The sequence below is a fragment of the Harmonia axyridis genome, chromosome 4 (genome assembly GCF_914767665.1).
Source record: "Harmonia axyridis chromosome 4, icHarAxyr1.1, whole genome shotgun sequence".
Lineage (NCBI taxonomy): Eukaryota > Metazoa > Arthropoda > Insecta > Coleoptera > Coccinellidae > Harmonia > Harmonia axyridis.
Window position 1 is genome coordinate 7,088,807 of NC_059504.1, and position 16,210 is coordinate 7,105,016.

Genomic DNA, 16,210 nt, shown 5'->3' on the forward strand with positions numbered 1-16,210 from the left:
ATTCTTCAAAAGTAAGGGCAAGAAGACCTTTAAGAGTACCTCGGCTATCACCTGGGTATAAAGCTACACGTAACAATGTGCAGAACACTACCAAGACTGACTTTTACCACAATGGCGCAACGTGCTCTTTTCGGACGAGTCACGAATCAGTTCACAAAGTGATAGTCGATGAGGAAGGGTTTGGAGAGGTTCAGGCAGACTTGAGCCACTCAATTTCGCCCAGGAAGTTGTGACCTTTCAAGGCGGATCAATAATCTGCTGGGGGGTATATTGTTCGGTCACCGTACCCCTCTTATTATCATTGGACGAAAAATGGCTGGTGCCATATACATGTAAAACATCATTGAACCAATCATTGCGAAACGAATTTGGTGATAATTTCATTTATCAGGATAATAACTCCCTCCGAAGGGTTCAAAACATTCTTAAAGAGAACAATATTCAGAGAATATACTGGCCAGCAAACTCACCAGACATGAATCCAATTGAACACGTATGGGATTACTCAGGGAGAGCAATATCCAATTGCCGAAACCCACCTTCAACTTTTCAGGAATTGAGTTTAACCCTTCAGGAAGAATGGAACGATATGCCTGAAAATTTCAGTAATGACTTGCTTCGTGGGATGCCTAGGCGTATTGGGCAGTTGATTGAAAGAAGAGGTGGAAATACGGACTATTGAATTTGGATTCAGTTGTGGAAAAACTATAATCAACAAACAAAGATTTTCTATCAAATATATCTCAGTTGAGTTAGAGGAAAATATTCATCTCATTTCCAGAACATATATTGTTTATTTCTTGAGAAACCTAGGGTGGCCAAGACTTCTGACGATGTGTGTATGTAACATTCTTCAGAACGTTCGTGTCAACCGATCTTAAGTTGACTTTTACGATATAAACTTGCCACAATTTTTATTATTGCTTCGAACAGCGAATTATGAATATTCATAAACGATAAAATCTCGAAGTATTGTGATTTATTTCAATGCCAACATTTTTTTTTCAGACACCAGGGAAACCGGCTTCGTCAACGCACTCATTGCTGCGGGGGTGACATACCAAATAACAAGAGCTTGCACGACGGGAGACCTGATTGGTTGCTCGTGCGACAGAAAGATGAAGAGACACAAAAAACACAGGAAAAAACAGAAACACGATCCCATGCCCGATGGAGATTGGGAGTGGGAGGGATGTGGGGGTGAGAATGTTGATTTTGGGGTGAAGAAGTGTAAAGACTATCTGGATACGAGGTATCGGAGGAGGAGTGATATGAAGACCCTTGTGAAGTTGCACAATTATGCGGCTGGAAGATTGGTAAGTCTGTTGGAATTTTTTCGTCTCCAGGTAATCGCCTGGTCCAACCCTGGACTTACAGGGACTTGAGAATGATGTTGAATTCTCTCAACAATTACCAGAATTGCATTGCAGAAATCATTTTTGCCATGCCAGTTTGTTATTTGTTACCAAGCTATGATGGCCTTTGGGCATAATACATATAGGCGTACAACGTTGCTTCTGCCGTTTTTTCTTAAATTCGAGACTTTATTGTGACAGACTTATAAATTTATGATTCGAAGTATTGTCCATCGCTAGCCACTACTTTCTGCCATCCTTCGGGTAGCGTACGAATCCCGCTTTGAAAAAACTGGTCATCTTTTAAAGCGATCCAGTTTTTCACTTCTTAATAAGACCGGAAGTGCTGGTCAGCCAGGCCGTGTGCCATTGATCGAAACAAGTGATATTCCGAGGGAGCAACGTCTGGAGAATTCGGTGGGTGGGGTAGGACTTCCCATTTTAACGTTTCCAAGTATGATCACAGTTTTGAGGAAATTGGAAGTCGAAATTTCAGAAAAAATTGAATTTTCATCAAAAAATCATTATATCTCGTAAATTTATCGTCATAGACCCCTGAAATAAAAACGTTTTTTGAGCATCGGGTTCTGATCTGAAACATATTGAGGTTTCAAGGGCGTAGCTTACGTCCAGGAGAAGTTGCAGCCTCGGGAATTTCATCAATTTTTTTTTCCGAAAATTTCAGATTTTCACCTATAATTTCTGAAATAATGTACTAATCGCCAAACTGCAAGCATTTTCGTGATCTACATAGTCGAACAATTCAATAAAATGGTACAATAGTCCCAGGAACTTTTAATTTGTTTCGATTTCCTAATGGTTAGGTATGGAAAATTTTACGAAAATTTTTCGAAAAAAAATTTTTCAGGTGAGATCGAAATTCGACTAATCAGGGATCGTCAATTCTGGCATTGCTCACTGATTTTGCGTAGACCGTAGACCTCACAGTTTTTTTTGGAAATTGGAACTCGAAATTAGAGAAAAAATTGAATTTCCATAAAAAAAAATATAATTTTACGAGAATTTTTCGACACAAGCAACTACATAATTGCAATTTTGCAAGGAAAGTTTCCTGGCCGTATTATTTCTCGTAGATGTGATCACAATTGGCCACCGAGATCTTGTGATTTATTACCTTCAGACTTTTTTCTTTATGACTTCGTGAAAGATCAGGTCTATGCCAATGATCCATAATCAAGACCTAAAAAATGGAATTCGTGAATTTATCGAGGACATACCTCCAGCCACGAATGAGCGAATTGGTCATAGAAGTCCCTTGGCTGCAATCGTCTTCCATCGTTTTATGACATACCTTCCTCTTCTCATTGAAATATGCTTTCATTGTTTTCTCTTGAAAGATAATCGTTTTTTTTTCAATATCAAAATGGAACCTCTTATTGCATAACACAATCTATACCATTTCAGATAAAACCTGAAATATTGAGATTTAAAACTAGACTTGTCGTCATGCCGTCACTCAAAATGATTACCTACAGAAAATCACCATTTTTGGAATAGTAGCTATTCAAACGGTAATTTTCATTCTGAAACGGTGGAATATTTTTCGATTTCTTCAATCCACTTGTCCCAGTTCGTACGGAAAACCTACCTTTATCGACAATCAATACACCAGCCATTGAATAATAAAACGACGTTAATACCTTTTATGACATATGTCCGCCATCCATTACTAGAGCAATTTCAGATTGGCAACACTTTTTACAGTGAGCGCACAATCTAGCGTAAAATAGCGTTATAAAATAGCAATAAAAGCAGAATAAGTAATATAACTGCCACCAATGAAATAGTGAGCGGTATAACAATTTGCACAGTATTAATTTTATTTGCATAGAAGAACGTCACCTGTTTTCCTTTGGTTGGTATACTCGTATTAACTATTAGCCTAATTGGCGTTGTATTGAACGGGAAGCTGTTAAGAAGTTAGACACTCTTGGTCCATAAAGACGTCACGTTTTCTTATTGTAAGCATGTAATAATTCCATTCACTCATTCTAAAAAATTCAATTGGATGTCTTTTTTAGAATTGCTTGTTACTATTCGATATTGGGTATTCAGTATTTCATAAGAAGTCCCCCCCCTCAGGAGGAATATCCATTATATGTAACAACCTTATACACAGTGTTCGTAAAGTATGGAACAAATTCATTTTTAGCTAAACAGACATTTTAAGAAATAATCATGAAACACGTCGATTTTTAATTTTAATTTACCGTCTTTTAAAATAATAATCTAATATACAGGGTGAATTACTTTCGAGAAATGACGTCATCGTCATTTTTTTTAAATGGAACACCCACATTTTGTCTCAATTTTCCGATTACTCTAGCTGAACTGATTCCAAAAATGTATCACATGTTGATTCCAATTGGTACAGGGTGGAAAAAAATACAATAGTTTTGTGTGTGCTCATAAAGTAACGCATACCATTCTTTATTAGTTAAATTAACAATATTATCAAAAATACTTATTGTCTAGCGGTAATTGGTTTGAATTTTGAATGTAACACCCTGTAGTGTGTTACATTCATTAAATGTTTTTAAATTGATAAGAAATAATTTCTTTCGTATTCTGTCTGCTAGACTACAAGTACCAAACATGTTTGGAAACAGCTCATTTTTATTAATCCAAAAATGTAACAAACTACTACAGGGTGTTACATTCAAACCAATTGCCGCTAGACAATAAGTATTTTTGATAATATTGTTAATTTAATTAATAAAGAATGTTACGCGTTACTTTATGAGCACACACAAAACTATTGTATTTTTGTCCACCCTGTACCAATTGGAATCAACATGTGATACATTTTTGGAATCAGCTCAGCTAGAGTAATCGAAAAATTGAGACAAAATGGGGTGTTCCATTAAAAAAAAATGACAGTGAAGTCATTACTCGAAAGTGATTCACCCTGTATATTAGATAATTATTTTAAAATAGGGTAAATTAAAATCAAAAATCGACATGTTTCAGGATAATTTCTTAAAATGGTCTGTTTAGCTAAAAATGAATTTGTTCCATACTTTACGGACATAGTGTATATCACAATCTTTTTATGAGTGAGCACTGTTGCCGTCCAAGAAGATGCTTCACGAAGACCCAAATATGCTCTTGTTTTGAAAACTGTGCCTACAAAATTTTCATCATTTTTGTAGTGAATTTCAACAATTTCAATGCGTTGTTGAAACGTGTATCATCCCATTCACAGTTATGACGTAGTTTTTACTTGTAAAATAATAATAATAATAAACTTTATTTAGCAATCGGCTATTGAAAACAATACAATGTCAAAAGATGACAGCTTCACAGGCGACACCTGACTGAATAATCCCTTTGGTGAAAAACCAGAAGTTGAAAAAAGATAGTAGCCAATTCAAAATGAAACTTTCTATTGGAAAACCCTTTATATTCATTCGATATTTTCAATTGCGGGATTACATTTACTTTTGTGGACCTAGATTATATTTGGATCTATCAGTTCTATTTTACCATCTCAGTTGAGTTAACAGCTCAATTTACTATCTGTGTGAATCTATCAGCTTTATTGATGTAAGCGCTATGTATGTAAATCTGTGAGCTAACTAGATGAGCTGGTTTTTTAATCACCATTATTACCCATAGTGGACTTATGATACGGTGAATTGTGAGGTCACGTGACTAGAGAAAGCAATTTCCTTCTATTCCAGTTTGATTTGGCTCCAAACAAATATAACAGAGTGGTTGCATAGCTCAATTTCTTCACATAGCAGCAACGCACATACATTACTCAAGTTTCACCCTTATGATACTTAGAAATTAACAGTATCATGATCTGTAAATGCCTTACTCGTTTTTCTTACAGGCTATCAAGAACAACATGCGTTTGGAGTGTAAATGCCATGGTCTTTCTGGCTCTTGCACCCTAAAAACCTGTTGGAGAAAACTGCCGAACTTCAGAGAAGTGGGCAACCGCCTCAAAGAACGTTTTGACGGTGCAGCTAAAGTTATAGCTGGCAACGATGGCCAGAGCTTTATGCCAGAGGGCGAGACCATCAAACCTCCAGGGAAGCTAGATCTGGTCTATTCTGAGGACTCTCCCAACTACTGTGAGGCCAAAAACTCAATGGGATCTTTCGGCACTCAAGGTAGAATTTGTGACGATAAGAGCTTGGGTGAAGAGGGTTGTGGTATCTTGTGTTGTGGAAGAGGTTTCAGAAAGTACTATAAAACAGAGAGGAAGAATTGCAAGTGCAAGTTTGAATGGTGCTGTGAAGTGAAATGTCAGGTGTGCAATGAGACTAGAGCTATAAGTACTTGTTTGTGATTTTGGATAATCCGGTTAGAGCCCATATCAGGAACTTTAGGTGAGAAAATATTACCTTTGGGGAAATTAAATGTGATAAAAATACACCAGTGAAAATTTAAAAAATAACTTATCCAGCAACTCTAATTGAAAACATTTTGTACATAAAACCAAACAATTCCTCAAAGATGAAATGAAACAGAATCTTGAAAATCTCAGTTAATGTTGCAATATCTTCGTCGAATCTATAATTCATGACAAGAAATGTGAATTTAAATGTTTCAATTCGAAAAGGAAAATAAAAGCCAAAAGAAAAACAAACGAAATGTCATAACGTAAAATTGATTTGGATTGAGTTTTTTCTAAAGAAATTTGTAAATTGTAAAAAAATTGAATAGTATTAGAATAAGACAAATAAAGAAATGTAATTGCATAACGTGTTGCTACATTTGGGTACTCGAATTTGTGAAATTGTTTTAAGATTGTAAAAATCTCATCTAGCTATGATTCTTAGAGAACAAACCTATTTCATGTATTTTGGAATAGATAAAATAGTTTGAATAATTAATAGTTTTCATCGTGCTTTTCCCCAGTATCTACAATTTCCCATTGCTTAGCTCTGCATCGCTTGATAAATTTTCATTATTTCATCTATTTCAAAGATTTTCTGTGAACATTCTCATTTTTTTTTTCAGGATAATTCTTTTTTCCATAATCATTTAATACTCTTTTTGGCCCTTCTCAATCACATCGATCTATATATTGCGTTATCTAAGTGAAATGTAAATAAATCATACTTAATTGCGTTTTCAATGCACCGTATAAAAAATTATGAAAGTAAGCTTGTTGAGGTACAGCGAATACTTTCTCACTTGTCTCGCTTCTAATATGCATAAAGCCATATCTTGCCTTCAGTATTTCTTAATGTAAATAGTCGATAGAAATAAATGTGATTGTGATCAAATTCATTGTATATAATTTTATTGTTACCTTGATTGTATAATATACGAGCACATCGTTATTTCCATTTGAATTGCTTATTGTAGATATGAATTACTTGTACGATCTAGACTGAATAAACGATTAGCGACATATATTATTTATTTTATTGGGTGTGTTGAAATAACCTATATTGTTTCTAGTTTTCAGTACCTTAAAAAATAACAAGAGTTACATAGAATAGGAATGGTTGATGATGATATCGAATGGGAAATCATTGGATTCAACTTGTTAATTGCTTTAGAAAAATTCTATATATTGGCTTCATTTAAAATTAATTATTTTTTTTATGTTCATGATATTTTTCTGAAATATATAAAACAATTAATCTTCTTCCATCCATTCCTTTTATGATTTCAATGTAGAAACAATTGTTTTATCATTAAACGATGCTTTTATTGAAAACCTGTAAAAAACTCTACATTTTCTGATAGACTTGGAGGAAACATGTTTTGGTAAGTATATAACACTTCCAAAGATTTTCGAATTTACTTAGATGCTTCTAATTTTCTCGACTATTACGTTACAACCAGAACAATTGTTTATTTTCGAAAATTTTCAGAATCATTCACTATCTTGAAAAATCTAATTGAATCCAGTATTTCATCATTTATTGAATGAAAAGAAAAAGGGGATACAGGTATGTCAATAGGTATTAGAACAATAATAGAAATATAAAAAATGTTAATATATGGACTTCCAAATTATATTAAAGGAAATGTTTATAATTTACATCAGACAGTGCAGGTCCGATGAATTGATTGATTTCTGAGTTTTGAAGAATTTTTTTTTCCCATATTAGTTATGCTTTCAGTTATTCTATTTATTGTGGAGTCGCGGACACAAGACATTCAAGCTGAAAAGGTCACCAATACAAAAAAAAATTAGTACAGATTAAAAGAAAATTCGCAAGGTTACCGAATATTTGGTTTCGATATGGAACAGTTCTATTGATGCATCAACTTAGTATAAAGTTATGTGACTGATGATGAACTTGAAATAATTTCACAATGTTACTCTCAAATTTTAACAGCATATTTATGGTAGTAAAACCCAGAAATTTATACAAGATACTTTTTCAGTTAAATTTCGAAGCCTAGTGAAAATCAGAAGTACAAAACTTGATGAATCTTGGTGTTAACAACTCCACCTGGCCAACAAAATCTTTTGATTCATTACCATTAGACTTCTTATAGGGCTAGATTGATGGATATCATCGTCAACGTAGGACTTTAGAGGATATGTGTTTAGCATATATTATACCTTGAACAACTTGTTTGATTCAAATTTGAAGATTCAATGACCCTTTATACTTTCAGCTTCTTGAATAATGGTCTCTGAAAAGTAAAAGAAATAATTGTATTGATTGTTTCGGATTTTTGGATATATCTAATAAAAGTAGAGTTAGGCTAGTGGTCACTTTGAAGTTCCTTAAGTTTTAAGGTGAATAATGTCATTTTTTGCTAAATATAGGGTGTTTTTTTTCAAGGTATATAACTTTAAGTTGGCATTACTGTTCAAGATGGCGACCGATTTAACAGCTGTCAAGTGATTTATTTTCAGTTTGGCTTGGCAATTCATCACGAATAGACTCACGCCTGAACAACGCTTGCAAATAGTGCAATTTTATTTCGAAAATAATGGTTCTGTGCGGAATAATTATCGCGCACTACGTCCATTTTATTTTGTTTACCGATGAAGCGCACTTCTGATTGAATGGCTTCGCCAACAAACAAAACTGCCGCATTTGGAGTGAAGTTAATCCTCAAGTGTTTGTCGAAACACCGTTACATCCAGAAAAACTGACTGTTTGGTGCGCTTTATGGGCTGGTGGAATCATTGGTCCATACTTCTTCAAAAACGATGATGGCCAGAACGTTACAGTCAATGGTGATCGGTATAGAGCCATGATTACTAACTTTTTCATTCCTGAATTGAACAACCATAATGTCCAGGAGCTGTGGTTCCAACAAGACGGCGCAACATGTCACACAGCTATCGATTTATTGAAAGACACGTTTGGTGACCACCTAATTTCACGTTTTGGACCTGTTGATTGGCGTCCAAGATCTTGTGATTTAACACCGCTAGACTACTTTCTGTGGGGCTATGTAAAGTCATTGGTCTATGCATATAAGCCACAAATCCTTGACCATTTGGAAGACAACATTCGCCGTGTTATTGCCGATATACGGCCACAAATGTTGGAAAAAGTCATCGAAAATTGGACGTCCAGATTGGACTACATCCGAGCCAGCCGTGGCGGTCATATGCCAGAAATCATATTCAAAATGTTATGCCACAAGATTATCTTGCTGATAAATAAAATTCATGTCAATAGAATAATCCATCGTTGTTTTATTGCAATTTAAAGTTCTATAGCTCTAAAAAAACACCCTTTAATAGCATTGTTTGCTATATAATTTGTACGAATATCTAGTACGAAAACATTAATAGATCTCTTGACGTTCGCTTATGACGTAATGGCTAAGTAAACTTTCCTTGAACCTTTCTTATGTCTGTGTCTGTGCTGAACGAAGAAAGTCGACAAGATATACTGGATGCTTGTGTTCATTATCACTTAAGCGAGTAAACAGTGAATAACAATGAATCAATGTTTAAATTGAAAAGATATAGTTGAAAAAAAAAATATTTTCCAAAGATCTCAAACAATCCTTTCAAGAATTTGAACGTTCAACAAAAAAAACGAAAAAAAAACGAAAAAAAAACTCAAAAATCGCCGAACCAATCGATATTCTCTCCGAACATTCAATATCCAGCCTACGGTTTCATGGTGATCTCTGAAACTGTTATATTTTAATCGAACTCTGTCATGTATTCCGATCCGGTGGGCTCAAATGCGGCCGATGAGCGGGCTACGTATCATAAAAAATGTTTATAGCGTTTTATAGCGTTCGGGACCCGTCTGTGCCCGGTTTAAATGTGCCCATAACTTATCCCATTGACAAAGTAAGTGATAATTATAAAGCAGTAAGCGATCTGCAAACTTCGAGCATAATATTGAGGAGAGATTCGCGAATGGGCCCACACATGCAAGGATTTCTCTCATCTCACGAGTATGTAGTCTCGGATTGACGGTAATAAAGGGTGTTTTTTTTAGAGCTATAGAACTTTAAATTGCAATAAAACAACGATGGATTATTCGATTGACATGAATTTTATTTATCCGCAAGATAATCTTGTAACATTACATTTTAAATATGATTTCTGGCATATGACTGCTACGGCTGGCTCGGATGTAGTCCAATCTGGACGTCCAATTTTCGATGACTTTTTCCAACATTTGTGTCCGTATATCGGCAATAACACGGCGAATGTTGTCTTCCAAATGGTCAAGAGTTTGTGGCTTATCCGCATAGACCAATGACTTTACATAGCCCCACAGAAAGTAGTCTAGCGGTGTTAAATCTCAACATCTTGGAGGCCAATTCACAGGTCCAAAACGTGAAATTAGGCGGTCACCAAACGTGTCTTTCAATAAATCGATTGTGGCACGAGCTGTGTGACATGTTGCGCCGTCTTGTTGAAACCACAGCTCCTGGACATCATGGTTGTTCAATTCAGGAATGAAAAAGTTAGTAATCATGGCTCTATACCGATCACCATTGACTGTAACGTTCTGGTCATCATTGTTTTTGAAGAAGTACGGACCAATGATTCCACCAGCCCATAAAGCGCACCAAACAGTCAGTTTCTCTGGATGTAACGGTGTTTCGACATACACTTTAGGATTAGCTTCACTCCAAATGCGGCAGTTTTGTTTGTTGACGTAGCCATTCAACCAGAAGTGCGCTTCATCGCTAAACAAAATAACATGGACGTAGTGCGCGATACGTATTCCGCACAGAACCATTATTTTCGAAATGAAATTGCACTATTTGCAAGCGTTGCTCAGGCGTGAGTCTATTCATGATGAATTGCCAAACTAAACTGAGAATAAATCAGTTGACAGCTGTTAAATCGGTCGCCATCTTGAACAGTAATGCCAAGTTAAAGTTATATACCTCGAAAAAAAACACCCGTTATATTCCTATTAAAGATTGGGTTTTATTTCAGAGTAATAAACGTCATTTTCTGTAAGCGAATATTTACCCAGCCTCTGCCTTGACTTCTGTAATAGTACACGTCGTTCTGGAGACCAACAGTTGTTTTTTTGATTTGTGGATGACAATAAGTAGCCTTTTGAAGTGATTTTGGCTTCAAGAAAGAGATGTAAAGGTCAACAACTTTGACAGATAGAGCGGAACCAAAACATATTTCAGGAACCAACCTGTGATACGATATTAGATTCATTTTACATTTTTTCCACAAAAAAGCATAATTCTCACATACGTTTCACGTGAATGAAAGTTTTTATGATTATTCAAGAAGTACCACAATGAGTAGAAATATTTATAAACACTCCAAGCTCAAGAAAAGAACAATGACAGATAGAGGGGAAGAGTAAATGCTGAAGCTTTGGAAAGAAAATAGCATCAGAGGAAGCATATGTCTTTTTCAGTAAGCAAATTTCGTCCCCAACATGAACTATTAAATTTAACATGAAGCGCGCGGAAATAAAAACATATCAGTGATACGATATTTCACTCAATTCGCGAGTTCCTCCACAAAGAACGCACTTCTTATGTCCCATAGTGAATCAACGTTTCATATTAACTCAAAATATTTTGATATAAATACCTAAATATATCAGAACTTTAGAAAACAAACTTCAAGCGCGCCAAACGACATGAAACAACCGATGACACTAGGGGAGCAAAAGTTGCCAAACCTTGGATTTCAGCAGGTAGATACAGAAAATAATAAATATTCTGCTTATTATGGATTCGACAATTAGGAAATCTATCGGTTTCTAAACATTCAAATTTGCATATTTAATCGAGAATCACTCAAATAAATATATTTCATTCAATATAATATACATTTATAACGATATAGTAAAATTATGGATTTGAAAATATCACAATTCGACAACGTTATCTAACCATGTTGGGGACATGTAAAAATTGCGTTTATTCCCTCTATCTATGTTTATTATTCTATGAGAAATACCAACTCTCATCTTTATATCTAAAACGATAATTAACCTACTGGCAATTCGTTTGTCGTGAAATTAACTAAATATTCAATGAAAACGCATTCACACACATATTTTTTTATCCTTTTATGTTTGTACTGTCATTGAATGACGACCATTCCACTTCCGCGACTAAAAAATTCCACAACTGACCATCGCAAGCGCGTAAGAACTTCATCTGCGGCTTCCTCCAAGTCTCCAATAAAAACGCCATCGTCTTAACCGTATACAAAGCCGCCACTACGTCTTAGAAACGAGTCGACCATAGATACAAGTCCGTCGGTGTGTGCGACCTTTAGATCTTCTCTACTTCTTTGGGCAGTGCGTGCCCCTTGCAGACCACCCAAAGGCAACCTGCTTCCTGGGGGGCGGCGACTCATCTCCCCAGACCTAGCCGTAAATACGAGAATGGCCTGAGATGCTACAATATCACGCGATGTGCTCGCGACCATATTCACCACCCTTAAGCCTGAAGCATCAGTCAAAAAGATTGATACTCCGTCGAAAAAGTATCAACAGGAGTTATCGAACGAGGATGGTTTGAAAAATTATTGGCCTACTGGGTATGTAGATGCCTACAAAGTTTGGAACGTACTCTGCTCTTAATTTGATTACATTAATAACCTGCAACGCCTCTAGACCTTTCAAAAACAAGTTTTATCTTTCTCTGTAAGCTAGAGCTATAAGGGTTCCTTCACCTCATCGTTGAAGGAAGGATCTTTTATACTGGCTTGGTTTTCAAGCTAATTGTCTTGAGATTGACTTGACTTCAAGTCAAGCTCAAGTCAAGTAGTAGTTTTTCAATCTCAAGTCAAGTCAAGTATTCATTTATCTAGTACTTGAATCATATCAAGCTACTTGATTTTCAGCAGTTTTATTGATCATTAAAAAAATGATGAAATGAGAAGGAACCTTGCAAAAAACACTTTTATTTATCAAACTCATTGTATAAAGCAACCGAAAATATAAACTATTTTGAAATAGTAACATAATTGAATCACTATAAATCATAACAAAATTAAAAATGATTAGAAAATCAAGTTTCTTATATTGATAAACCTTCAGGCTTTGTTTGATTTCATAATTTTCTAACCAGGATCTAAGACACATGAGGCATCTTATTGATTTGTCGCCTAACCTATTGCGGGTTTTTGTTACTGTAAGAGGAGCTCTGGAAAATTGTCTTTCAACAGGAGCTGAAGATGCTGGCGTTGATGAAAAATCCTTGGCCATTTTGGCCAAGTTTGGAAATATATTTCTGAAACAACCAAAATCTACCAATAAATTTCATAGAAATGTGAGAAAACTACTGATAAAGTCACACTGGCGAATGCTTCAGTCTCTCGGCTCTCGAGGAATCCCCTTATTTAGTCTAAGCGCGTTGCACGAGATTGCAGAAATATATGCCGTGCGACGCGTGCTCAAGTAATATCAAGTAGCTTGATATCAAGTCAAGCAATGAATATCTAAAATCAAGTCAAGTCAAGCTCAAGTATGTTATTTTTCACGAGTTTGATTTTCAAGTCTAGTAGTTGGTTTAAATGTCAAGCTATTTGGCTTGATGAATCCCTAATAGTGCCATTTTTTGGATTTTCCATTAACGAACTAACCGCGGCATCAGAGATCTGAATTTCCCCTGAAAATTTCAATATTCTAGCTCTTTTCGTACACACAGCTATCGTATCAAAAAGATATTCACGGCTCAACTTGATTTTCAAGCTACTTGACTTGATCAAGTAGTAGTTTCTTGTGTCAAGTCAAGTATTTACATCAAGCACTTGAAAAATCAAGTATATTTCATCAAGCTACTTGAGTTTTAGCAGTTTCAATGTGTAGTGTGCACATCAATAAGAAATAATGCAGTAACAAGGAACTTGCAAAAAACACTTTTATTTATGAAACTTATTGTATAAAAAAAACTAAAAATATCAACTATTTCGAAATGAAAACACAAATTGAATCACTCTAAAACACAAAAAACTGAAAAATATTTGAAAAAATATTATATCTTAATATTGGGAAACCCTTTTTCCATCCAGGATCGCAAACACATGAGGCATATTATTAATTCAGTCAAAGTAGCTCTGGAAAAGTGTCTTTCGACTAGAGCTGAAGATGTTGGCGTTGATAAAAATCTTTGGTTATTTGAGCCAAGTTTAGAAAAATGTTTTCGTGGCTCTTTCACCATTCTGAAATATATTAAGAACTGTCAGTACGTTGTTCAGTCAAGAATTTGTCTATTACATTACGCGAAGCAATTTCATTTTTTCGATTTACAGGAGATTTTTCAAATGAACTTAGGAGATCGATGTCAAACTCACTGTACTCATTGATAGCCGGGAAGGAGTAGAATTTTATCGTTTGAGACCCCGTCAAAAAATTCGAAAAATACAGACATTGTGACAAAATCATCTGTTCGAAGAACCAGCCCTCAAAAACATAATAAAACCCCATCCGAATAAAGAAATTAGACTGAACGCAAAACAATAAACACATCCAACCTCAACGTCCAACAATTCTCACCACCACCTGATTCAGGTGTCACTCAAATGATCAAGATATCCGAACGAGAACAGAATACCGAAGAAAATGACGAACCTCTGATCCACTAAAGCCATCATAACTCAGGTATTCTTGCCATCGTCCATTCATCATACTTCTTACATCTTGATTCCCCCATCTATTAAAACATTCGAGGTCCGTCCGTACGTCACACATATGCGTTATGGGTAAACGAAACGGCCATCTAGCAGTTCTTGTGAGAAATATAAACGGTTGTACGAGAGACCACGTAGATCAGAGATGAAGTCATTGAGGGAGAGCTGATAATATGTGTTAGTACGATATTATAAATCATGAAGATATGATGGGGCAGGTTCCTAACATGCAACGAGCTCTAGTTCACGGGCTCGAGACATACAGCCACGGTTCTGACTGATGTTCGGTGTCAAGAGCATGAACGCAGGCCGGTATTATTCAGGTGTTTCGTCTCTCAGATTGCGGGGTTTTTGTAGAAACTTTCAGGTTTGTATTTGTGATATTCAATGATTCACTAAATGTTGAAATAGTATATTATGCAACAAGTGGGGAAAGAACAACTCTTCGAAACAATCAAATACCATTGTGGATGATGATATGATAGAACTCAAAAGTACTGCTTGATGAACTACCCAATAAAAAATTAATAATATTGTTTATTGATATTTAAACATTGAGAAAAATACGATATGAATGGTTCAAACGTCTGTGAATTGATTCCGAAAAAGTACCTCCTCGAGCGGGACTCGAACCCGCAATCTCCGAATCACTAGTCCAGTGCTGCACCAAATGAGCTACCGAGAAAGTTGAAAGTTTCAACCGCACACGATACACTGCTTCTCCCAGAATCAAATGTTAGTAGTATTGTATACCTTACAAACTATATAGTTGACAAGGGTTTTTGGTAAGGTTGAATGCTGGAAGAGAACTCATTCAGTGTCAGTGATCATCACGATTTTATTTTCCTTTCCCTTAACGGCGTCGACATATAGCGACTTCCGCCAAGGATAATAACGATATAATAGTTTTCTGGAGGATATGTGGTTTCAATAAGACGGTGGCATCTGCCACACAAACACCTTAACAATCAATTTATTGAAAACAAAATGTTTGAAATGTTGAAATTACCTCAAGCCGTGTGTTAAACACCGAAGGATTTCTTTTCAAGGGATATGTTGAATCACAAGTTTATGTTGATAATCCAACAAAAACTGAGCATGCCAAAAACCAACATTGATGTAATACAACCATATTTCTGTTTGTAGAGGTCATTTGAATAATATTATTTTCTATACATAATGGTATAATGTACTCTTTCGAATAAAAAAAAGTGACTCACTGAATAATTCAACGTTTTAAATTGTATAATGGTATATATTGTATATATTGGAAATCCCATTATATGAAGTTTCAGACATTTTAATCAATTGAACTTTTTGTGACCATGATCTGGGAGTTGACATTGAAATTTAAATTTGACTCAATCAAAAAATGCAGGTCTCATAAAAAATCCCACTGTAAGAAATTGTACAGTCATAATTCAACTTCAAATGGTGATACACATGCGTGTATCAATACGTACGCACGGTATACCGAACTTGGGAGTTCCACAGAGGTCACTTCTCCAACCAACACTATACTTATTGAAACTACCGAAGTGATGCATATATTTATCGTGAAATTTCAATTTGACCCAGAGATATTTCCATGTAATAGTGATCGACTAAAATGTGAATTGTATGAATGCATGTCTTCATATTTTACTTTTTGATGAAGGATATATTTCTCTGAGTTAAGATAAAAGTGCAGCGATACGATACGATGGGTAAGTTTCTCTTCAAGAAGAACTGATACAGGATTCAAATTAGTGGTTATTACAGGTCCGCTTCTACCAACTTTGTTGGGAATACAGCAAGCAGT

General features: G+C 35.4%; 1 protein-coding gene across 2 annotated transcripts in view; it reads left to right on the top strand.

The window, feature by feature from the left end:
* LOC123678348 (protein Wnt-6) overlaps positions 1-6,749 on the top strand; it is a 46,788-nt gene extending 40,039 nt beyond the window's left edge. For both annotated transcript variants that reach the window (XM_045615333.1, XM_045615332.1), the window contains exons 3-4: positions 1,009-1,316; positions 5,215-6,749. In XM_045615333.1, the coding sequence (XP_045471289.1) occupies positions 1,009-1,316; positions 5,215-5,676 (770 nt within the window). In that variant the 3' untranslated portion in view covers positions 5,677-6,749. The remainder of the gene's footprint in view (positions 1-1,008; positions 1,317-5,214) is intronic.
* Positions 6,750-16,210: the final 9,461 nt, after the last annotated feature.